General features: G+C 44.6%; 1 protein-coding gene across 2 annotated transcripts in view; it reads right to left on the bottom strand.

Moving 5' to 3' along the window:
• Positions 1-25,290, bottom strand: part of LOC105898186 (mannosyl-oligosaccharide 1,2-alpha-mannosidase IA) — a 200,585-nt gene that overhangs the window by 75,594 nt on the left and 99,701 nt on the right. For both annotated transcript variants that reach the window (XM_031577072.2, XM_012825204.3), the window contains exon 2: positions 22,990-23,086. In XM_031577072.2, coding sequence (XP_031432932.1) covers positions 22,990-23,086 — 97 coding nt within the window. The remainder of the gene's footprint in view (positions 1-22,989; positions 23,087-25,290) is intronic.

Below are 25,290 nucleotides of genomic sequence, written 5' to 3'. Positions count from 1 at the left end.
TTATAGACCTTAAAAGGTAAGCCTGTGTATATGTGATATCATTTGACCCTCTGCTCTGAATGTGGCAGTGTCTATCAACTATCGCTGATGAGGATAACCTTTCTGAAAGTGCAATCTCCTGTGTTTCAGTATGAAATATAGGAGCAAATATTAATATATATTAATTAATTCATATGAATGGACCAGTCTTTTTAATAATTACATTAAAAGGGAGTTGATTTACATTCTTGCATTATGAGCTTGTGAAGATTTAAGGCAACCTGTGTTACTGTAAAGTCTTAGTAAAGTTTAGAATTTAGCAAAATCAACATGTACATTTTTAAAGCAGTATATCATACCAATTTCCATCCAGCTATGAAACAAAATGAGGCCATTGTATCAGTTTCTGAATTATTTATCTACCTACCTTGCCATTTATCTATCTCGCTATGCAATCTCTGCCATCTGGCACAAGAAGGAGCTGGTGTGCAAGGTGACTTTTGGAGAAAACCACTGACAGAATGAAAGGAAACTCGGTGAAACTTCTAATGTTCGCAACATCGTTGTGCTACATTTTTGTAAAAGCCTTCTCTACAGCTACCAGTCGCTGCAATTAATCTACATTTATAAGACCTAATGATATGAGTGAAAACGCGTTTTAGTCGTAGTTTGAATTATTACAGTAATATATTATATATACATTGTTGAAGATGGATGTGGTGAGATTGAGCGGCCCCTGATGATACTGAGCTGAGCCGGAGCTGAGCCGAAGCGGAGGCTGAGCCGTGGAGAGCCCCGGCCCCATTTAACCCCTGCTGGATCCCACTGGATTACTGTTGTGGCCATAACTTCCCATTATATTTTTCAATAACAAGCAATGAATGATGAATTTTCACCAATTAAGGGTATTATAAATGCTCTCTCTAATGGGCTTAGATCTTTTGTATGGGTTGGAAAAGCAGCACCATGTCAGCTTTCAGTGGGTGTTGAGAAACACAAGGGGGACTATTGATATTTCAACCTATGACTGCTCAGCAACCTACATACTCCATGGAGACATATGGTTAATTACTAATGCTGCTGGCCCCTCTGTTTATAAGATTACTGGTGAGTTGTACCGCTTCGCCTTAACCAAATTAATGACTTTCATTTCCCATCAGGATCAGTGCATGTTGACCTCAGCCTTGTGCACAGAGAGAGAGAAAGGGAGAGAGAGAGAGAGAGAGAGAGAGAGAGAGAGAGAGAGAGAGAGGAGCAAAGATGCCAACTGTTTCTCTTCAGTCAAAGTCTCTATATCCCTGAAGAGCCTTCAACAATAAAACTAATTACAAGGTTCACAGTGAGTTAAATCCGTGCAGAGTACAAATAGTCAAATAAACAGCCAAAGCCTTTCCTGCCTCAGTCGTTACCATGTCATGCCTAAGCGATTCTCTGAACAAAGACACATCACATATATGCTACATCTTTGTGCTACTTGTTGCTAAGCAACACGTGTGGAGCACATAGGTAGCGTCCGTGCGTCTCCACTGGCTGGAGTGTGAGCCCTGCGCCAGGTCTCCGAGAACGGCCTATCAGTAGTCTCGCAGACTCCACGACACACACGCTTTACTACATGACACACCCCTTGCGGTAACTTCCTGGATTAGTACGAGGACGATGCATGTTAACATTAAAAATGTAAGAAAAGCTTTCATAGCATGACATTGCCAGCTATATCATTAAAAGACACTTGTTAGTATGCCAGCAAGCCTTTATAAGTGCCAGTTAGGCTGTTGGCCTTTTGTTTTTCCACTTTAAAAAATAATAATGATAATAATAATGTGTGGCAAGAGTAGCAAGACATACATATCCATCTAGTGCATAACTGCTGAAGTGATGAAAATGCACTTAAACACACACACACACACACACACACACACACACACACACACACACACACCACACACACACACAAACACACAGACACACACACTTACAAACAGAGCCACTTCCACAACAGCATCACAGAGTACCTCTTTCATGCTCCCTTGCTAATTAGTAGCAGATTTTAAGGTTTCCCAATTAATTTAGTTCCTCGTTTCCCTTCTTTAGGCATATTGATGTTATTCAAAACAAATTGACCCTAAGCCACTTTAATACCATATAAAATGGTGGCAGATAAAGTGAAGATGTTCTTTCCCAAGAAATGAAGAGATTAGTACAGCTGCATAATTTTAGGGACTGGCCTTTGAAGATGGGGGGGAGGCTATTAAGAAGCATGTGCACGTACACACTCACACACTCTCACACACACTCACACACACTCACACACTCACACACACACACACACACACACACACACACACACACACACACACACACACTCTCACACACTCTCACACACCTGAGCTGCAGATGATAAGGGTCTGGTGTCTGCTTTAAGAGTGCCTCTGCCTGGAAAGGCTGCGTATAAGCAGCGTATCGAATGGGTTACACAGTGAGCAGGCTCCTTCAGCACTCCAGCTTTCTCCACTGTGACAACATCTGTGTGATTAGGAAGGTCTGGTTGTGCTTTCGAACCTGTAAGCTCTTGTTACTGAGCATGCACGCACACGCACACAGACACAGACACAGACACAGAGACACACACACACACACACACACACACACACACACACACACACACACACACACACACACACACACACACACACACTTACAAACAGAGATTCAAGTCCCAACACTCACTAGGCAAATCAACAGTCATGTGGATAACATGGAAATCCCAAACACCCAATCACCCAACAGAACCCTGCCTCTCTCTCCAGCTACCAGGAGGAGCAGCCACCATCAGCTGGCACTCTAAGGGTCCATTCAAAACGGTGTAAAATGCTATCTCAGCAGGGTGTCTTCACATGACAACGAGGCATCAAGGGCCGTTCTTTTGAAGGCAGCATCGATGTGGCCTTGATGCTCCCCATTACCCATAAATCTGTGCGGCAGCTCCCTCCAGCAACTGCAAATTGTAAACAAAAATGGGGGACCAAACTCCGCTGATGGCTGTGTTTTGTATACCACTGGCTCTTCTTAAGGCCAGGATGTCTAATTTAAAGAGCAGTGGTCCTGATGCTGTGATGGTACATTGAACAGCAAACTATTACAGAAAACATTACCCTGACTGTCTGTGGTGTATATATATATATATATCTCTCTCTCTATATATGTATATATATAGAGAGAGAGATGTTTGCCTTTATGTATGCAAGTAAATAAACCTTTACTGTGATGAGTAACTACATCTTTTTTATTGTGGTAGGCTTTGGTTGACAGAACCATAAAAAAGATTTAAAGCAAAACCTGGACTCATCTCTCACAAGTTGATGGCAGCCATCACACTGCCCTACACTAACTGAATCTCCAATAAAGTAGTACTCCCCTGTTGAGTGTGTCTGTGTGTGTGCGTGTGTGTGTGTGTGTGTGTGTGTGTGTGTGTGTGTGATGGATACGACTACAGTGAGAAATATATTTTGTAATTGAGACAGAACTGTTCAGAAAGACAGCAATTTTGTGTTCTTCTATGTAGAAATGCATTCAGGCATGCTGCCTAGATGCTGCAGCAGGTAATTACATGGTAATAAACATGCTATAATCACTGGCTATGATTTAACTGATTGGTCCAACAGGGGACACATCCCTGTTATCTAAGACAGATAATTAAGTAAGTTATTATTTAAATGGTCACTGAGGTTATTCAGATGAGGCTTTATCAGATTTCATCTAGTTTTACACTACCTGTCGAATCCGGGCAACCATGACAACAGCAGAGCCCTGTAGTGGAGAGCCAGTGAATGTGCTATCTGTTGAAATGTTATTAACTCTCATCTTAATTAGTCCTTAATAAAAACCAAGTACCTTGAAAATTCACCTCTTAATTTCATACCACATTACACTAGCCCAATAACAAGGCGTGGAATTTGCTGAGGGAGTGTGTCAAACATATTAGCTTCAGAATTAAAAAAGAAAGAACTTCATGATTCAATAACCTTCAGTTATTTTCTTTCTGTCTTATGGTCCATGTCTGACCTTCAATACAATGTCAATACAATGGTTGATTTCTTTTTCTGCTGTTTATTTCTCTCTCTTTCAGTCTTTTCTCTTTTCATTTTTTTCTGTCACCTACAATTTACTCCTCTCCTTATATTCTTTCATCCTCAGTCGGTATGCTCTCCGTGGTTTGCCTGTAATTCAGGTGCAATGCTTGGGGCAGAGTATGACATCTGATGACCTTCATTTCAGGCCCTTGATTTATTTATTCCTGTTTGTCTCCACAGCAGGGGGCCAGACACACACACACACACACACACACACACACACACACACAAACAGACCTATGCCACATGTACACACTGGCTGTGTGCACACATACGCAAAGCCACGCCCACATGCACACCACACCTTCAGCACACACACACACATCTTCAGCACACACACACACACCTTCAGCACACACACACACATATTCAGCACACACACACACACACACACACACACACACAAACACACACATGCTTGGATGGCCTGAGAGTCGGTTCTTCAGGCGGAAACAAGTTCCCACCTGAGCTGTTGCTGCTGCAGCCAGTGAAAGGCCTCCATTCACACTCGACCACTGGGCAGCTCACTGCATGACCTATATACTGCATGTGTACTTACATACATATGTATTTGTTTGTTTGCTTGTTTGTTTGTGTCAATCTATCTATTTATATCCTCTTTGATCCGCTAAAGTGTCTCAAATACTTATAATACTACATTATGACATATTGCATTTTACACTGAACCTTTATTCATTGGTTTCATGTATTCTTTCATCTAACCAGCAGTGACTTGCAAGTAGGGATGCACCGATACCGATACCAGTATCGGTATTGGTGCCGATACTTCGTTAAAATACTCGTACTCGTACTCGTTTTTGAATTGCCGATACCAAGCACCGATACCACTCATCAGTATTTCACTGCATCAAACTGGCTGACACAAATTGTGATTTATTGTCCTACCTGTCCTACCACTCTCTGCCAGTCTAGTAAGTAGCTTATTTGCCGTCTTGTGTTGCATTTGCTTGATGTTTGACTGTGTTAGGAAAGTTTGTCATAGTGTCAAAGTATTTCAGTATACAGGTTTCGCTAAATTTAGCTGCTAGCATCTCGTTAGCGATTCGCAATTCCGTTGTGCTGCCTTAACGGCGATTTGGGCTCATTTTAAGATAAATGACGACGACAGGAGTAAGGCACAGTGTAAGATCTGCACTGCTACGGTGTCGAGGGGCGGAAAGGAAATTACTTTGTTTAACACAAGCAATTTGATTAAACATCTGAAGACACACCATAGTGCTAAGTACACAGAGTTCACTGATGCTAGTGGCGCAAGACCGAAGCAACCAATCTTAACTGACGTCTTGCAAAAGAAAAAAACGCGCACGCACACACAGAGAGAGAGAGGTAGAGAGAAAGACTGTGCCACATAGGTTAAGTGATTGTTTGTGTACTTGAGCAGGAGATTATTCTGATCCTTTTGTAACTGAAATGTGCTCTTGTGCTAATCCAGTAATAGTTCTGTTCACTTTTTGTTAAGCAGACTGTGTTGTTAACTATGCAGCAAATTGAATTGCCTTTATCTGGTTATATTTGCATTTTGTCTAATGTGATGATATTGTCTGTTTGAAGGCTTTTTTTGTGTGTTAAAACCAGAAAGCTCTGTTTATTTTTGGCTTGGGATAGCCTTCTGTTAATTTTGTACTATAGGCTTGACATAATCTGCAGAGGATAAAATAAAATCTGCCTCCAAATTAATTGCACTTTCATGGAGACCAAATCTAAGAAGTATCGGTATCGGTACTCGGTATCGGCAAGTACACAAATAAAAATACTCGTACTCGTATCGGTTTGTAAAAAAGTGGTATCGGTGCATCCCTACTTGCAAGTGAAATAAAGAATTAACCCAAATGAATTAAAACTCCCCAATGCGAAGGTCTGGGAAAACATGTACATATTTTACAAACTCTGAATTAAAACGGACCACACAGTACACCATATGCGTAATATTCACAAACACGGACAGATCATGACCTCAATTACTTTCTGTAGTCCTGTACATGAAGTATTACAATTACTCTTAATCTGAGAGCTTGCCTCAGTAGGCCAGCGTGCCACAGCGTTTGCGTAGGAGATAAAAATAGTGCATGAAAGCGGAGAGTGAAGCGGAAGCAGATCATAAATGCCAGCGAGGGCTTAAGGGGCTTGAGTCAAGAGTGACGTTTAAGAACGATCAGCATAACCACACAAGTCTGAGTGCAGAAGAGCAAGCGGGGTCAGCCGCCCGTCCTGCGTCATCAGCCGGTCAGTAGGTGCGGCCAGGCCACGTAGGGAGAAAGTATACAACACAACACCACCACACAACACCACACAACACCACACAACACAACACAACACAGCACAACACAGCACCACACAGCACCACACCATACACACCAGCTCAACATCATGCACTATGGAGTACCACATTACATAACACAGCACAACACAGCTCAGATCAAAAGTATACAAACACAACACACAATGCAAAGCATTACCACCCAACAATAATGCAATGCCACACAGCACAACACAACATTACACAATGCAACATAACACGACACAACAACAACAACAACAACAACAACAACAACAACAACACGACCAGTGCAACAGGAAGACTCCTGGGTCTCTGACTGGCGGCCCGCCCCCTAACCTCCATATCCTGCACGTCCACATAGTCCATATCCTGCACGTCCACATTGTCCATTACAGCCAAACTGAGTTGAAGTCATTACCAGAAAAAGCAACTCAATCCCTTGTAATCCTGCAGTTTCGTCATACTCTATATTTTGCAAGCGTTTTTTTTTTTTTCTTCATTATGTCGGCGTGTAATTCCCTGAGGAGAACAGAGTAATGAACTGTTGTTTTTTTTCCTCCTTCTTTTTCTTCCATATGATTTATAATGACTTAATGGGAGAAATCAGCTTGAATCTGAGCAGTGCAAGTGGAGTGCGATGTTGTTTGTCTTTTTCATCTCATCTGAGATTTTTGAAGAATTTCTATTTCATCTGAGATTTTAGAGGGTTTTTGAGTGAGTGTGGAGTGGAGTGGAGTGACAAAGTGGGAATTGCTTTGTAATATCGACACAGAATGATTGGCACTTTCAGCCCACTTCACACTCCTGACATCAACCACAACACAAGAAAGTCACAAGAAAAAAAGATCATGGAACACCCACGTAGATTGATACATCATCACTCGGATGGTAGCCCTGGTGTACTCTTGTGTTAATTATGTAATACTTCGCCTTCTTTCATTGATCATCTATGAATGAAGCGCCAGAGGTACATGAGTGGCATCTCTGAATAGCGTTATTAGTGTTCCAAGCAAGAAGACATGTGAATTCCATATCAATTTTGAGTAATTAATTCAATTCACCCAATAGTATTTGACATTTTCATCAATGTGTTGTCAGATTTTATTTGGGTTCTTCTGTAAAGTTTATCGAATGCCCAAGGGGAATTTCAAAACAAGTGTTCCAACGCCAATGTTCTATTCGATTTCAATGCAGATTTAGTTTTATTAGGTTTTTTTTTAAGCCAAACTTATATAGCAACACTATGCAACAATTTTACACTTTTTGAGGTATGGTTTTATAGGCAACTAGTTTTGGTACCATCCTCAAATTCATTTTAATAGCATATATTCATGTGAAGGACAGATAAACACCTGTGTCTTTCCCCCTAGCCATTCAGGATATGCACTATGTAGTTCTGTGTTCTGGGCTGGAACACCCTGCAAAAATGGAAGAAAAGCTTTCACAGCATGACATTGCCAGCTATACTGCCAAAATACACCAGTTAGTGTGTTGGCAAGCTTCTATTAGTGTCAACTGGGCTGTTGGTGGTGTTTGCAAGGTTTTTGCATGCCTTTTAAGTATTTACCTTACAAGTTTTGGAACAGAACTCCATATTGCAAGTCTCAGTATTAGCTCCCCACTGCTGGCTCTTCTCCTCCTCTGCTCTCTGTCCTCCTCCTCTTCCCTCCTCTGCTCTCTGTCCTCCTCTGCTCTCTGTCCTCCTCCTCTTCCCTCCTCTGCTCTCTGTCCTCCTCCTCTTCCCTCCTCTGCTCTCTGTCCTCCTCCTCCTCTTTCCTCCTCTGCTCTCTGTCCTCCTCCTCTTTCCTCCTCTGCTCTCTGTCCTCCTCCTCTTCCCTCCTCTGCTATCTGTCCTCCTCTTTCCTCCTCTGCTCTCTGTCCTCCTCCTCTTTCCTCCTCTGCTCTCTGTCCTCCTCCTCCTCTTCCCTCCTCTGCTCTCTGTCCTCCTCCTCCTCTTTCCTCCTCTGCTCTCTGTCCTCCTCCTCCTCTTTCCTCCTCTGCTCTCTGTCCTCCTCCTCCTCTTTCCTCCTCTGCTCTCTGTCCTCCTCCTCTCGCCCCATCTATCCCAGCTTTGTCTTCCTCAATGTGGACCGCATGTCACATATCCTATTCCCTTTCATCTGTGCCTGTGCACGCTTAGGCAGCAGAATGTCCACCTACGCAAGACGAACCACTCAATGAAAAGGGAGAGGGGTGAAATATACAGTCTATCTGGATCTATCTGGATGATTTGACCGAAAACGTGGAAACGAGCCGTAATGTCGGTGTTTACCGTATGTATTATGTTGTATTTAAAAAATTGCTTTATTTGTAAATTGTAAATGTATTCATAAAATTCCATAAGTCGACAACATTATAATATTAATGACACTGATTTCTGATAATGATAATATAGGTCATATGTTCTACAAGGGCCCCCTCTCAGTTCTGGGCCCTTGGATTCCTCCCGACTTCCCCCCTCCCTTACGGCGCCCATGCCAGGGATTACTTTACTTCTTCAACAAACCAATCAACAGCGTCACACACACTCATTACTTCTTCACCAAACCAGTTACCAGCGCCACACACACTCTTTACTTCTTCACCAAAACAGGCACCAGCGCCACACACACTCGGCCCACTGCTTGCTTTCTCCTCACCGAGAATGAGAAAACACTGGCACAGCGTTGCGCTCTACAGCCAGGAGGAGAAACACACCTTCGGCACGAGCCAAACAATCAGCCCGCGTGCTCACTGCGCCCAGCAAGCATCATTTGCACTTCACTTTCAATCCCCAGCAACGAAGCCTGGCGGGCTGCCACCCCCACCCCCCACAGTGGCCGCGATGCTCATGAAGCCGACCAGATGCCAGGTCTGAGGCGCAGCTCACTTACCACAAGAGAAGCCACTTCCTGGTAAAGATGTACTATGTGTGTTTATTTTTCATTCATTGTTGCATCTGAATTTCTATGCTACTGGCATCCATCTGCTGGATATGGCATCAGTAGCTGTGTGTCACAGGGTGTGAACCTTACTGAGGAAAAAGATTTGAGCAGGTGAAATCATATGGAACGCCTGCTTCTCTCTCTGTTCTGCCCTGAGATTGGTAATTTCCAAGTGTGTGTGTGTGTGTGTGTGTGTGTGTGTGTGTGTGTGCGTGTGCGTGTGTGTGTGTGTGTGTGTGCGTGTGCGTGTGCGTGTGCGTGTGCATGCTGGATGTGTGTGAGGGTGTTGTTGTTGACCGGAATAAGAGCTGCACCTCCTGAAACTTTGACAAACAGGAGAAAGCATATGAGCATCTCCCGACAAGGGTAAGTGAGCATAGTCAGACTGAAATGTGTGTGTGTGTGTGTGTGTGTGTGTGTGTGTGTGTGTGTGTGTGTGTGTGTGTGTGTGTGGGTGTGTGTGTGTGTGTGTGTGTGTGTGTGTGTGTGTGTGTTTTGTGTTTGTGTGTGTGTTTGTGTGTGTGTGTGTGTGTGTTTGTGTGTATGTCAACCGCAATGAGGTCAGCACCTGAAACTTTGACAAACACAAGAGTGAGGCTCGATGTTTCTCCCGACAAGGAACAAGAGTAAGTGAGAAACGAGCATAGTCAGCCTCCATAACGGTCTGTGTGGTAACTGCTCCGATTCACACTTGTACAAAGATGCCTCCCCAACATGGCAGAACTGGCAGATGCCTTTCTAACATGACAGCAGTGGATAATTCACTCACTAGCAAATGCTCATGTTGTTTTTTTTTTTTTTTGTCCTCCCTGTCACAAAGTTCCTTGACTACACTAGACGTACAGATGGAGGGTTGCTGCAGAACGTGATGACAGGCTGCACCATGCGCTGACACAGGCGAACAGACCCCTGCTGTCCTCATGCTGCACCGTGATCCACACGTGTGGAAATACATAAAAGAGCACAGTGTGCTGTGACTGAATGGCGACACAGCCTTTTTTAAGCATCACGAAAACACATCTTTCAGCGTTGTGTCTCGTCGCTAACTCAGACGCAATATAATTAGCGGCTGAGACTGATTCTATAATTCTAGACTGACACTTAAACTTCAGCAGTGACGTCAACCAGGAGCAGGTTGCCATGTTGCTGGCGAAGTTGTGTGCCAAAACTGAGGCTTGAAGGCGCAGGTGAGACACTTAAATAGGATGAGTGAAAACAGCTGGTGAGTTCCTTTAAACAGATAGGGGGATAATTACTAAAGGTGTGCTGTTTGAACATCAGGTGTTGGTGTAACGCTGCTTAACATGAACAACAAGGTCTACTCACGCTGGATCTCAAAGTAATCAGCCTACAATCACAAAGCAGCAAGATCACTTGAAATAGAAAATTCACATGTAACAGTCACAACACAGTGTGCGAAGACAATAAATCCCAATCAAGGGCAATTTACATGCAATGGCTTGCTAAGTCAATTACTGTTTAATTGCACCTGAAATACAAATTTAACGCACATCAAGCTTAACAAAGCAGGGTGAATTTTCAGGAGTGAAATAATGATCCACAATCATCTCCAATTTGCTCTTTTTGAGGGTATGAGTAATCCAAAGCTGATGTTTTGGCCCATCTGGAAGCTTACAAAAAAGTGCCTTGGAGGCTTTCATTGGTTCCTCAAAATCAGAGGGCAGAGAGGAAGACATACGGCAGGCATGAGACATCCTTGGGGAGGTAAGGGCGGGGGGGTGGTGGGACAAATGGAGGGGTTGAAGAGGGCAGTTGTCACCTCACTCTTCATCAGCGATGAGATGGATAAGACCTTTCTCACTGTAAGCCCCACTAACTGCACCCCAGGGATGGTAATGGGGGGAGCTCCAGGGAGGAAGGATGATCGATTGGCTTTTGGGGGTGGAGGTGAGTTTAAGTGAGAATGGGGTGTGTGGGGTTGAAATGACAGACGATGGGACAGCAGAAGGATGTGCGTGTGTGTGTGTGTGTGTGTGTGTGTGTGTGCGTGTGTGTGTGTGTGTGTGTGTGTATGCGTGAGGAGGGCTTGGACACTGGCTTCCACTTAACCTTGATTTATCTGGAGGGTAAGACACACCCTCCTTGTTTAGACCCCTGTATCACACCCCTTTCACCTTTAGAAATGAGGAAACGCAAGGCATCATGGGAGGTGACGGAGGAGCCACGGCATAAAGATTCTGCCCCAGCACTTACCCGTATCTAATATGCTGCAGTCTGCTGGAAGTGACACACTGAAATCACATGCTGGAATGGATCAATCCCTGGAAATGCCTATTTGACCCGAGACTGAACTGCAACCCTTAGCATAGAGTAATTCAGCGTGCTTCAAAATAAGCAGCCAGCGGCTCGCTTCTCAAAATACCTCCCATTAAAATTCCACTCAGACAGCTGAAGGTGATGTCAACAACACAAAAAAATAAATCAGGGAAGCTTGAAGGTTGAGACCTAGGCAGGTGGAGATGTCTGTGTGTCTGAAATGAAAACTCAATGTGTGTGTTTACAGTCTCAGGAGTGATTGTAACTGCTAAGGGAGAGAGCGGGGGGGGGACCTTTGTCAGGTCGAACTCACAGCACTGTCCCTTTTCTGTCTTTCTGCTTCCATTTAAAATCTTTCATGATTGTTTTTTTCGTCTCTCGGAGCACAAATCCTCGCGTCCCCATGAACCCCATCACGGCTTTGACTGTAATCTCTCCTCTGCTGAAGCCTGTCATAGCCCTCATAAATAATACATCCAGTCTGGGCTCATCATCTCACACATCGATCCACTCAGTCCACCCGAGCTCGCTCTAACACACACACACACACACACACACACACACACACACACACACACACACACACACACGCACACACACACACACTCACACACACACACACAGACACACACTTTTGCACATCTGCAGGTCCCCCATGCATTCCTGCTCTGAGTGAGGACGTGGGCGTTTTTTAATGGACGCTCTTGATATTAATGGTTCCTCTGGCAGGGACAGGTGGAGATGGAGAGGTCAGTCCCCGTTGTCTGCGGTGGAGACATCTGCATTCTGGGACAACTTTTCGACACAAGCGATGACCCAGCGCTCTCTAATTGTGTCTCAAGGGAGGACAGGACGGCAAGGAGGAACAGGAAGAGAAGGCAAGAGATAAAGGATGGTGAAATTACACATAGCAAAGCTAGGTTTGGACTGTGGCCAGGGAGAGCCAGTCTGCCACCTCAGCCGTGGACAATCTCATTAGAGCCCATAGGTCAGCTGTTCCCGTGACGATGATATCTGCTCTCATCTGCCTTCTATCTCTACCCGGCCGGCTCCAAGCAGATAGGCCCTCCCGTGTGTGCCGCGGTTCTGCTTAAGGTCTCTTCCTGATCAACAGGGAGTTTTTCCTTGCCCCTTGTCGCCATTGTGCTTGATCTAAGGGGCTCTGTAAAGTGCCTTGAGACAATTTGATTGTTTTGGCGCTATATAAATATTATTCCTCTAGCTTTATCTCATTCTCTCCTTTCCCGTCTCTAAACTTCGTATTATGTACATGATATTAAGTCAAACCGTTCGGTACGCCCCCTACGGTTCAATACAAAGACATGAACCAAGTGTCTGTCATTTTCCTATTCCTTATTTAAAAAATGTGCATATTGTGCTGCAGACTACACGCATGTTGTACATTCAGGTCCACGGAACATCTCTGGAGCCCGTCAGAATTTCCCTGGAGCCTATCAGCAGTCTGTATGCAAATAGGAGCTGGAGAAGAGAGGGGCGACGAATAAAACTCGGCTCCAACTTGACAATGGCAAACACTAGCGAGAGAGAAGCTAATTTGGAGAAGCACCACCGTCCGCTGTGTGGGAACATTTAAGATTCAGCGTTCAATGCGATAATGAGGGTAAGAACAAACAAAGTACAGTCTGAAAGCATTTCTTTGCCACTTTTGGCTACTCAAGTGGAAAAACATGATGTCTATGGGCCCTGTACTGTTGCATCCCTATCTATCTATCTATCTATCTATCTATCTATCTATCTATCTATCTATCTATCCATCTATCTATCTATCTATCTATCTATCCCTAACCCTTCAATATGTCATATTTTTGTTGTTTTGCTATCCTTTTTGTCATTAATAGACAAATATCCCTCCCAATTAATTCATATTCACCACAAAAAGCAACAGACGTTTTACCAGGACCATGTAGGCCACCAAATGGCGCCAGCCGGCAATAACGCATCTCATTTTGTATTCCATCTTGAAAACACCCAAGACAAGAGGACAGAGGGTAACTGACACCACTGCTGCGTCCATTTCCTCAAAACAAAAAAGGCGGGAAATTAAAAGGGGTGTCACTCCCACCTCCATCCCCTCTGTCGGTCAGACAAAAGCGGGCGGATTTGGCTCGTTTGTGAGCCTGAGATGGGATAAAGAGAGTGCTTGTTTTTCGAGGAGCTTTTCGAGGAGCGCTCCTTGAGCGGGCCCTTTTTCGCCTGCTGCCTGTCTAATCCTATTGCCTACAGCAGCCCCACATCTCCAAGGGTGTTTGAAAGTCAGCCTTTGTTTTCACATTTTTTTTTTTTTTTTCTCAATGCCTCATTTAATTCCCTCTGAAACGCCACTTCAGTGACCTTAACGCACGACCGGATGTCAGGGTTGCCATGGACACCTGATGGACAAGGACATTTAGAGAAAACCTCGCTGTCACCATTACAAATTGTAAAGCCTCGTTCAAACGGGGAGAGAAAAACTGGAACTCGTCCAGGGGTCAAAACATTTTCTCTTTTAAAATGACAGATCCTAAATTCCAACCTTCACTCCATGAGGGAAAGCCATATTGTTGTCTTGTTTACCCTTAGCCTTGTGAAGAACGTCTGCATGCCAAGAACCTAATACAGAGCTTAGTGACTGTTTGGAGAGGACAGAATCAACGAGGCATTGAAACAAGTCTAGCTAAGCCTGCCTTTGCCTCAAAAACAACAAAAAAGAGAATCCCAGCAAATTGATTCTGTTTAATTTTTAAATGTACTTAGCTGCAGATTTGCACATAGAAAATCACTGGCTTGGCTGGTTGGGTGTATTGTTGTGGGTCCAGTATCTCAGCTACAATGGCTGCTATTTGTTTCCAGAGGCAGGGCTCATGGCCTCAAACACCAGGGAACCATGCGCTGCTTCTTTCAGATGATGACAGTGATCTCCTGTTTGCAGTTGCTGCTACTGCTTTCCCCCTGTGAGTGGGATGATTATTTAGGTGTGTGTGTGTGTGTGTTTGTGTGTGTGGGTGGGTATGTGTATGAGAGAAAGAGAGAGAGAGAGAGAGAGAGAGAGAGAGAGAGAGACAGAGAGAATTTCTGACATGGTTTGACCATTCACACCCACATATATATGCGTAAACATATTGGAACACACACACACACCCCACCTACGCACACAGACACACACATCTCTCTCTCAAACACACACATACACACGCCCACACTGATTTAAATGCATGCACACACTGTAATGATACACTCTGAAGAGCTGCATACACAAAGAGGACGTCTCCACCGTTATTAAGCGGAGGCTATATCTGAGGCACCAGGGGAGACACTGAAAAAGCTAAACCCGCTCAAAACGTTTAATGAGCTAAAGAATCTCACTGACATTTCCCTCATTACGAGAGCACGCTGCCTGGCTCTGGTCTCTCTCTCTTTATCTCCACGCCGTCTCTCACAGAGCCGTCATTGCATGGCCTACAGGCCACCTATCCTCCTCCATTAGCGGCTCAATTCACACCATCATCCTACCTCTCCTCTCTTATAATCACGCCGTCATTGCCACCGCCTATTACCGCCCCTGAATTCACACGTCTATTTGCTTCCTTCCTTCTGATGTGACACTTGCTCGGTCACCTGCTAAATGACAGGGTAGAGTTCCCTCAGGTAGATGACCAGTGTGTCATTACAACATACCTCCAATCAAATATACAGTCAAATAAACCATACAGAAGGGCCATGTTAGAGGAAGAATGAGACAAAGAGAAGGAGATAGAGTAAGAGAACATACTAGGATCACCATGGTGCTACACTGTCCTAAATACTGGCTTCGGCAAACCTGTATCTACGTAAGCAGCCATGCTAATAAACCAACACTGAATTGGACTGAGAGAGAGGTGGGGGTGCTCTCTATCTCTCTCTCTCTCTCTTCCTCTCTTTTTCTATTCCGCTCTCTCCCTCCACCCCCATCCACCCACATCATTATTTTTATTTTTTCTCCACCTCCATCTGCCCACACCATCCTCTTCCCCTCTCATCCCTCTCTTTTTTTCTCTTCTCTGATGATGTTGTTTTTTTGCCATCCTGCCTCATAACTCAGCCCCTTGTACAATGATGAATTAAGCTCTGACAGAGGTTGTGAGAGGCACACCTCGGCCCACGGTGGTACACAGATACGTTTTTAATAGTTTAAGCGGCTGAAGGAACATGTGAGACATGTTTTGTAAAATATCAGCGGCTATCAGACAGGCTAAAACATGAGCTGTGGAGAGCTTCTTTCATTTCTCCGCTGCCTTGCACCTAATCCAGCCAATACTGCTGCGTGAAAAGCTCCATAAAATGCAGGTGGACACCTCCACCACCTCCTGGATTACTGACTACCTAACGGACAGACCAGTTTGTGTGATTGAGGGGATGTGTGTCTGAGCAGGTGGTTAGCAGCACAGGAGCACTGCAGGGGACCATACTCTTATGTTTCCTCTTCACCCTGTAGACCTCAGACTTCCAATACAACTCGGAGTCCTGTCATCTGTAGAGATTTTCAGTCGTGCTGCTGTGAGGTGTGTCAGTGTTAGTCAGTAGACAGAGTACAGGGAACTGGTGGACTGCTTTGTGGCATGGTGTGGGAACAACCACCTCCTCTTAAGTGTGACCAAGACGAAGGAGATGGTTGTGGACTTTAGGAAGATCAGGACTAAGCTGAACACCATTTCCCTCCTGGGAGACGAGGTGGAGGTGGTGGAGGGCTACAGATACATGGGCGTTCACCTGGACAACAGACTGGACTGGAATTGTGTGTTTCGTGTAAGTTATGTGTGCTTTAGTGATTCATGTGATCTTCTTCTGTAACACTGTTATCTATCTATCTATATATCTATCTATATATATATACACACAATTCCAGTCCAGTCTGTTGTCCAGGTGAACGCCCATGTATCTGTAGCCCTCCACCACCTCCACCTCGTCTCCCAGGAGGGAAATGGTGTTCAGCTTAGTCCTGATCTTCCTAAAGTCCACAACCATCTCCTTCGTCTTGGTCACACTTAAGAGGAGGTGGTTGTTCCCACACCATGCCACAAAGCAGTCCACCAGTTCCCTGTACTCTGTCTACTGACTAGATAGATAGACAGATAGATAGATGGATAGATAGATAGATAGGTAGGTAGGTAGATAGGTAGGTAGATAGATACATATATATATAAATAAACATGAGATATTTATTTATATATATATGTATCTATCTACCTACCTATCTACCTACCTACCTATCTATCTATCTATCCATCTATCTATCTGTCTATCTATCTATCTATCTATCTATCTATCTATCCCTTTTAATCCTTTCCTCCCCCTCCGCTCCTCACTTCCCCTCCTCCTCTCCTTCTCTCTTCACTCCTCTCCTGCTGTGGTGTTTGCTGGCTGACCTCAGTGCTGCCCTGCGTGTCTGTCAGACCTGTTTCTCTGTAACGAGCAGTAATGGCCCGACGGCCCTCAGGGAACACAGAGCTGTGCCACTGTGCACCGAACCACTGGCAGCCAGCAGGGAGTACACTGAGGGAGAGGGATAGAGGGAGAGAGAGAGAGAGAGAGAGAGAGAGAGAGAGAGAGAGAGAGAAGGGAAGAGAGACAGAAGAGAGAAAGACAGAAAGAAAAAAGAAATAAAGAAAGAGAGAGAGAGAGAGAAGGGAAGAGAGAAGAGAGAAAGACAGAAAGAAAAAAGAACTAATGAAAAAGAGAGAGAGAGACTGAAAGGAAACTGTGAGTGAGTGAATATAGTGAAAGGAGGGGAATTAAAAAAATCAGTGAGAAGGCGAAAGGGACGAGGGAAGTTAATAAGTGACTATCAGTGGAGTAAAAAGGAGGGGGGGGGGCACAAATGATTTTGAAATAGAGAGGAAAGCCTGACATACGCAGGAGAAAGAGTGGAGAAATTAACAAAGAGCTACGCAGAACAGAGACTGATGAGACAGAGTAAGCAGAAGAAAGAGGGAGAGAGACAAGGGTGGCAGAGCAGGAGTGATAGAGGTAGAGAGAGGGAGAGAGACAAGGCAGGCAGAGTAGGAGTGATAGAGGTAGATAGAGGGAGAGAGACAAGGCAGGCAGAGCAGGAGTGATAGTAGAGAGAGGGAGGGCAAGAGGGGGATATGGAGTGCTGAAAAGAAAGAGGTGAGGTAAATATATAGGGACAGAGAAGAGAAAGAGCTGGAAGTGAGGGACAGACACGAGTAGAGAGGAGAAATGGAGAAGGAACAGGGAGAGTGTCGGACTGAGAGAGAGAGGCTGAGACAGAGAGAGAGAGAGAGAGAGATGAGGGAGAGAAAGAGTGTCAGAGACAGAGAAGAGAGGAGGCTGTGCTAACAATCTGAGGTGCACACTGCTGTAATGGAGTACTACATCCTCCTCTGACCCAGGAAGGTCACGGCCACGGCTGCCGGGGGGGAGATTGGAGCAGCACAGCTCTCAGCCTGCTGCTTTATCAGGGGGCAAACACACACACACACACACACACACACACACACACGTACACACGCACGCACACACACACACAGAGACACACAAGCACACACAAACACACAACACTAATGCTGCTGGAGCTTCTGCTGCCGGTGCCCTCCTCAGCACAGGTCAATATTTACCCTGCGGCCATCTCCCGTGTGTGCATTCACACACACACAAACACACACAGACAGTGACACACAGGCACAGCCACACACACACACACACACACAGTGACACGCAGGCACAGCCACACACTCAGACCGACACATTCACATAAACGCACACGCACGCACACGCACACACCACTCACACACACACACACACAACCATATACACACAAATACACATACTCAATCACGCACATGCAATCACTCTCAGACACATGCAGTCAAATCACCAATAAATGTGCACACACACTACAATTCTGCCCAGTGATATTTCAGAGCCACTCACCCACAGACACACACACACACACTTGCTGTGCCATACTCCAATGTGACCTGCATGACCTCACACAAATATATGCAGACACACACACACACACACACACACACACACACAACCACATGCGCTCACAGGCATACACAGCCAAAGACAGACTCAGTTCTCCGTGGGACAACCTGAAAGTGTACCTGCAATTACTGTAGAATCAGCAGTACAGAACCCACAGTCTGCCTCCAGCCATGTTTCCCTGGCCTCATTATTCCTCCTGGAGATTATAACAGCAGGCGGCCTCACCCCAGCCAACCTCACTGCCATACTAACAACCCCCTAAGCAGTCCAAGTGAAGGATAACTGTCAATAAAAAAGATGCCTTTAAATTATACTCAACATGCATATAAATAGCTTATTTGCTATTCAACGAGGAGATGATGTATGCCGACATATCATTTAGCGACTTCACTCTGCCTCTATCAGTGCATCGGGGTGCTTTCCCCTTATCGCAAAAGAAACCGAGGGCTTCATGAAATCTCACTGAGCGCTGCACAAAAGAAGCGCCTCCGCGGAGAAATCAGTCTCTCTTCAGCATGTCATCACCACGTCTGAGCCGCTCAAGTACTCCCTTTCAATTATGTCGCAGTGATACACCCATCATCATCATCATCATCATCGTCATTGTCATTGTCATCCTGGGCAACAGTGGTAGCAACAGTGTTGTTGTCCAGCATGTCTAATCTTCATGGCGGTCACATCTCATGGAGATGGTTTGGTTTTAATGTTGCTCCCTTCCCAGTGTGGTAGAGAATAAAGTTAGTGAAGAAACAAAACGATTATTGGTTCAGGTCTGAAAATGTGTGTGGCTACTTAAAACTGTGAAAACTGCCCGACAAGCCTGGCAGACAAAAGCCCTTTTCTCTGAACCAGTTTGGTGTTTTTTGTCTCCGCCTGACCACATTAGTATAAATGAAAGAATATATGGAATAAAGAAAAAAATATTTGTTCAGATCTAAAAAGCATGTGTTTTTCTGAGCCACGCATCAGACTGTTGGTGTAAACATATGACTTATATCTCTCCCGTCATGTTGTTTTTTTTCTTCATCATTGTATTCATCTTTAGGTTTAAAAGATTATAAGCCCTTGGTGCAGTAGGCTGTACAACGTGTGCGGTGAGTGACTCACTTTGTAAAGCACATTGCAAAATGTTTGTTGCCACATTTGTGCCGTTTTTTCCCCCCCAGCATTTCATTTCGCTGCGAAACTTTTCTTTGTCATTGAACTGAAACGGCTCTCACAGCTCCACTGTTAATCCTCATTTGCATATTGAAAAGCTGTGGCGATGCCCACGCATGGCAGGCCAGAGTCCTCTCACATTCTCACTCCTGCCCAAAAGCCCTGTGTCTGTGTGTGTGTGTGTGTGTGTGTGTGTGTGTGTGTGTGTGTGTGTGTGTGTGTGCGTGTCTGTGTGTGTGTGTGTGTGTGTGTGTGTGTGTGTGTGTGTGTGTGTGTGTGTGTGTGTGTGTGTGTGTGCGTGTGTGTGTGTGTATGGGGGTGATTGGAGCGGTCGATGCCCACGCATGGCAGGCCAGTCCTCTCACATTCTCACTCCTGCCCAAAAGCCCTCCCTCGCCCTATTCCACTGAAGGCTGTTGAATGGTTGGACCTAGAGCTCCACGCAGAGCCTTGCTGTAGGTCGCTGACACTGTTGTGAGCATTTATACCTGTGCGCTGGTGTGCCTGCGTACAAAAAAGATGGACGACCAAACTTTATGGATGGCCGTGTTTGTATGATTTGTTCAGCTTAGTTACAGAGAAATAGACACTGTACAATCTGATAACCCTGTTATTGTAAAACAAAACAAAAAATAACCTCTGAGGGGATTTTGCGAGGAGTCTGCCAGCAAACTGTCTAACATTACATGTTTTAAGGAGAAGCCCACAAAGTAGACAGCTTGCTCGCAAAGTAAACAGCGGTCAGCAATTCATTGCAGCGTCGTCGCAACATGTAGTCACATTTCTGGTGCACATCAGGCACTTCATAAGCATACAAATGTGCTGATGTCACTCGATGCTAATTAGTAGAAAGCTTTGCTTTTTCTACACAATGACATCACTAGTGCAATCCATTTCATCAAGTACAGCCATTCAGTGGTAGTAATGCATGGACTTGGCTCCATAGCTTTAGGCAAAAATACATTGCTGGCTATTATTAAGAGTGTTCATGATAATGATTGTTCATACTGTTACAAAGAACCACCATTTTGCTTTAAGGTTTGTGTGCTGTAGTTGCCCATGGGTAGGCTAATCATCACGTTAACTACTGTGAATTGCCATTTTGATGCATAACATTCGATCATATTAGATATACTAGATACATATATTTGATTACACATCTCTGGTATCTGTGGAGGTTAGGGATAGGCAAAAGTGTAAAGTAAAAGTAAACAAAGAAGGAAAATAAAAGAAAGGGACAATGTGGATATAAAGATATAAAGAAGAAAGCTCAGCAAATAATAATAACTGAAATTAAAAAGTAGAAGAAGGAGTTAGAGTGGTGAGAAAGACGGCAATGGAGGCTTCAGATGCTACTGCCTCTCAGGGTCTCAAAGGGTCTTGACTGCAGATGTTGGGCGGGTGGAATGTTCCGGTGACTTTGAGCGCATTGACATGCTCCTCTGCGAGAAGGCTAAACGGGGATCCAATCTCCGCACATCCCCTTGTTTACTCACAGGATTAAAAGAACATAGCAGCCAATTTCATACCTGGCTTCCTTCTGTGCCACTTCACAGCATGGCGGCACCAGAAAATAAAATACTGTGCTCCGAGGCTGGTCCGGACGCTACTGTATGCTAGCAAGTGATGGGAAACTAGCAATGAAAAAAAAAACGAGACACATTTACTCCAAATCGGAATGCACAGGGAACGCTATATGCTTTTCGGATTAGCGATATTTTGATGCTGTAAGCTATTCTTCCTTCATAGACTTGAAAGGAAGAGCTTATTTCCTGAATGCTGGAAAGCATCAGTAAATGACTGTTTAACATCGTACACTGCACGCAACATCAGGCTATCTACGCAGCATGTATTTTCCTATGGCTAATTGCACTGCACTGATAAAGGCAGCAATTAAATGATAAGTATTGATGGCTGATGAATGGACGGGGAAGGGTGGCCTGGGAAACTGAAGGGTCCCCTGCTGTGTCCTGTAGTATTCACTGATGTCACTCGTTTAGGGCCTTCAAGGCATCACTGCCAAGGCCCTAAGAAACGCTGTAAAGTAGAGGATAGGCCAAAAACTGATCATCCAAACCCTAGACTCCTTTTTATTAGATTCAGTAAATGCCATAAAATAAAACCAACAAACAAATTAATTCATGCTGCACCTGTAGCTGAGAGATGTGCCTTGAAATGTGAAATAATATTACAGCCATCCCTCTGGCATTTCATGGTAATTTAACAATAAATATGAGGTGTGGGGGTGTTACTGAAACAAACAACGGAAAGAGAAGAAGAGAAGAGATTCACTCGAGACATCAGCTACCTCTGGCACGGAACCAGCCCTGCTCTTTGGATTTAAAACTCTTGCCTGTTTTTTTACACTACGCATAAATCTTATAATGTGATAATTATAAGGCACCTGGGGTCTTGGTGCCTTGTAATTATCATAGTATTGTGATGTAATTATCATAGTATTGTGATGCCTCCGCAAAATGTCAGACGTGATTTGCTTTGTTAGCACCAGAGGCAGTGTCATTAGCAGCTTGGGAAATGTCACCTTTCTCAAAACAAGACGGACAGGAAGATGACCCTGCTGGACATTCTGGACACTTCCATCCAGAGACCACTCAACTTCCACTCCACCCCCTGCAGTGTCATCAACCCTCCCATTTAAACCCCCACTTGCCCTTTTCACAGGACCTTCTCTGACACACTCTGATTAGACTCACAGCATCAGGTTCCATGACTGTCAGTTGTAATTGAGATGGTAGAGTGATGGTTTGGAAACAGTGGGGTGGTGGTGGTGGTGGTGGTGTGTGTGTGTGTGTGTGTGTGTGTGTGTGTGTGTGTGTGTGTGTGTGTATGGGGGTGACAGGTGATTGGAGCGGTCGGCAGGATTTATGGGGCAGGATATATCACAGTCGAGTTTCACGTGTCAAACAGAGAACAGATTCTGAACAGATGGAGTTAATCAGGACAATTACGCCCACTTCAGTTTTGTTCTCACTCTCATTCACGTGTTTTCCCTGACATGGTTTGCTCCTGACAACCTTTGAGTGGCAGTGAGGAAATCACTCTCTTCAGTGAGGCAGGAGACACCGCTCTGAGTCTGACTAACTCCTGGAAAACAACCAGAATGGGCCTGAGAGACACACCGCTGCACCAGAACTGTGGGGAACCAGGCTCCATGAGGATGAATGTATTTATTTAAATTGGCAGATGTTTGATGTTGGACATTGTCACTCACCGAACATGTTCCCGATGTGGCCATTTTGGGTCAGAGGGCGCAGCTCGTTCTTGCCCCAGGCGTAGCGCTTGTAGTTGTCCCAGGCGAACTTCATCATCTGAAACGACACACATACATATAGGACCTGTTAAACCAGAACATCAACACAAGCAATGGCATGCGTCAACTGACTCAAGGGCACACCGGATCTGAGAGTCAGCAGCTTCCTAACCTTCAAGCATATAGCAGTTTTCTAGCAACAGCGTATGTTTATGTGTGACAGACAACTTGCAGATACTGATAGGCCATTGATAAGCAACAAAGTCACACATCTGTGTGTGTGTGGGTGTGGTGTGTGTGGGTGTGGAAAGAGCCACAGTAAAATGATTGACAGACAACTTTTCTGACTAGAATCACCAATTCCCCAAGCAACCCTATTGCCTACAGCAGACAAATATCCCACTTGGAAAGAAAGTGAGGTAGAGGAAGAGAAAAGTTCTTTTGAAGATGAACAAAAGAGCGTGTTGTGGGTTGGAGGAGGTGAGGGAGGCTCTCTATGCAGTGTAACTGTTGCTGTTGGCCTTGTGACAAACTACAGCTATGGGAGGGAAGTTCGAGTCAGACAGTGGTAGACAGGTGGAAAGATTGAGAGAAGAAAGAGAAATGGCAGAGGGGAGAGAGAGACGGCAGAGAGGGAGAGAGAGAAAGAACAGGTGGGTAGGGGGGGAGAGAAAAGGGGAAAAACAACAAGGGATTTAATCATTTTCTATGAAATGACAGCATGCACAAACTATTCATTTCTGCCTGGAGCCAAAGACAGCTATAATGAGCTAGGCAGCAGCAGGGGCATGGATGTCTGACAGCACTCCCATTAATGTCTAAGTTCATGAATAGGTACATGGTACATTGTACAAAAACTAATATTTAATCTTAGAGAAATACTTTCAAATGTGTAAGATCTTCACTGAGCTGATGCACACGGGACATGCATTTAATAGATTACATTTTCATTTTGACATTTTAAAACATCCATTACACAACGGAAGGTTTAGACATATGGTTTACACGCTGCATACTTTATGCATGCAGTTTTGTAGTTGACACAGTATGGACTGGTGTTTGATCCTTTCAAACTATTCAAGATTTCGCTTTTTGCAGGTTGACAGAAAACCCCTCTTAATATCCTTTTCTCAACATCATCAACGCTGCAAATATGAGTACTTCTTCATTCATTTCACATACTGCCATGAGCCCCTCCTTATTGAACTCCATTCTGAGACTCCCATGACTATTGTAATTACATCCACAGCGAGACCTACCTATCAGGTAAATGTAATACTCTCTGAGGGCCTGCAGTTAACTGGGTCACTGGGCTGGAGGTATTTTAGCTCTACTGCAGGAGATGGCCAAATCACCGCTAAAATACGACTTCCAATTTTTCACAAGGGTCGTCTCGGGACAGGGAGCCTTCAGGTTCAAGTCACTGTAAAACACATCACCACCCAACCCCCTGTGCTCAGCTTGGCCAGTACAAATGGACCCAGCCATGGTGGAAATCGCTTAATAATAATAATAATAATTATCATTGCTTATTTGTATCAAACCTTTCATGCCAGATTGCAGGTTGCTGTATTTGACATGGAACAGCATAACAACAAAAGTGCACATACTATCGATAGAACCTAGGGTAGAGTCTACAGGAGAGAGAGAGAGAGAGAGAGAGAGAGAGAGAGCGAGAGAGAGAGAGAGAGAGAATGTATATTTTCCTCTTCTACCCCTCTCCTCATGCCAACATTCATCCCCCCATACCTCCTCTCACACTGGCCAACAGCAGCAGGTAGAGCCGGAGCGCTAAGCCGCTCATATTGAGCTATTTTAACACACTTTAAACGTTCTTTTATCAAAAATAATCAAATACAAGCTGAACATAAAATGAAACAAAAAGGAGAACTGCTGATGAACTCCTACTCTGATGGATACGTCTCTTGCAACAACACACCCCTGGAGCAGTGGGAGTTCTTGTGTGGAAACTGTGACAAGTGGTTCCAAGAAAGAATATCTACCAGCCCTGAGGTAGATTATGAAGAACCAGCCCTGAGGTAGGTTATGAAGAACCAGCCCTGAGGTAGATTATGAAGAACCAATCTTGAGGTAGGTTATGAAGAAACAATCTTGAGGTAGGTTATGAAGAACCAATCTTGAGGTAGGCTATGAAGGAGCAGTCCTGAGGTAGGCTATGAAGAACCAATCTTGAGGTAGGCTATGAAGGAGCAGTCCTGAGGTAGGCTATGAAGGAGCAGTCCTGAGGTAGGCTGTGAAGGA

This window comes from Clupea harengus, chromosome 11 (assembly GCF_900700415.2).
Source record: "Clupea harengus chromosome 11, Ch_v2.0.2, whole genome shotgun sequence".
In the NCBI taxonomy this organism is placed as follows: domain Eukaryota; kingdom Metazoa; phylum Chordata; class Actinopteri; order Clupeiformes; family Clupeidae; genus Clupea; species Clupea harengus.
Note: the sequence above shows the minus strand (reverse complement) of the source record. Positions and strands in the feature narration are given on the sequence as shown.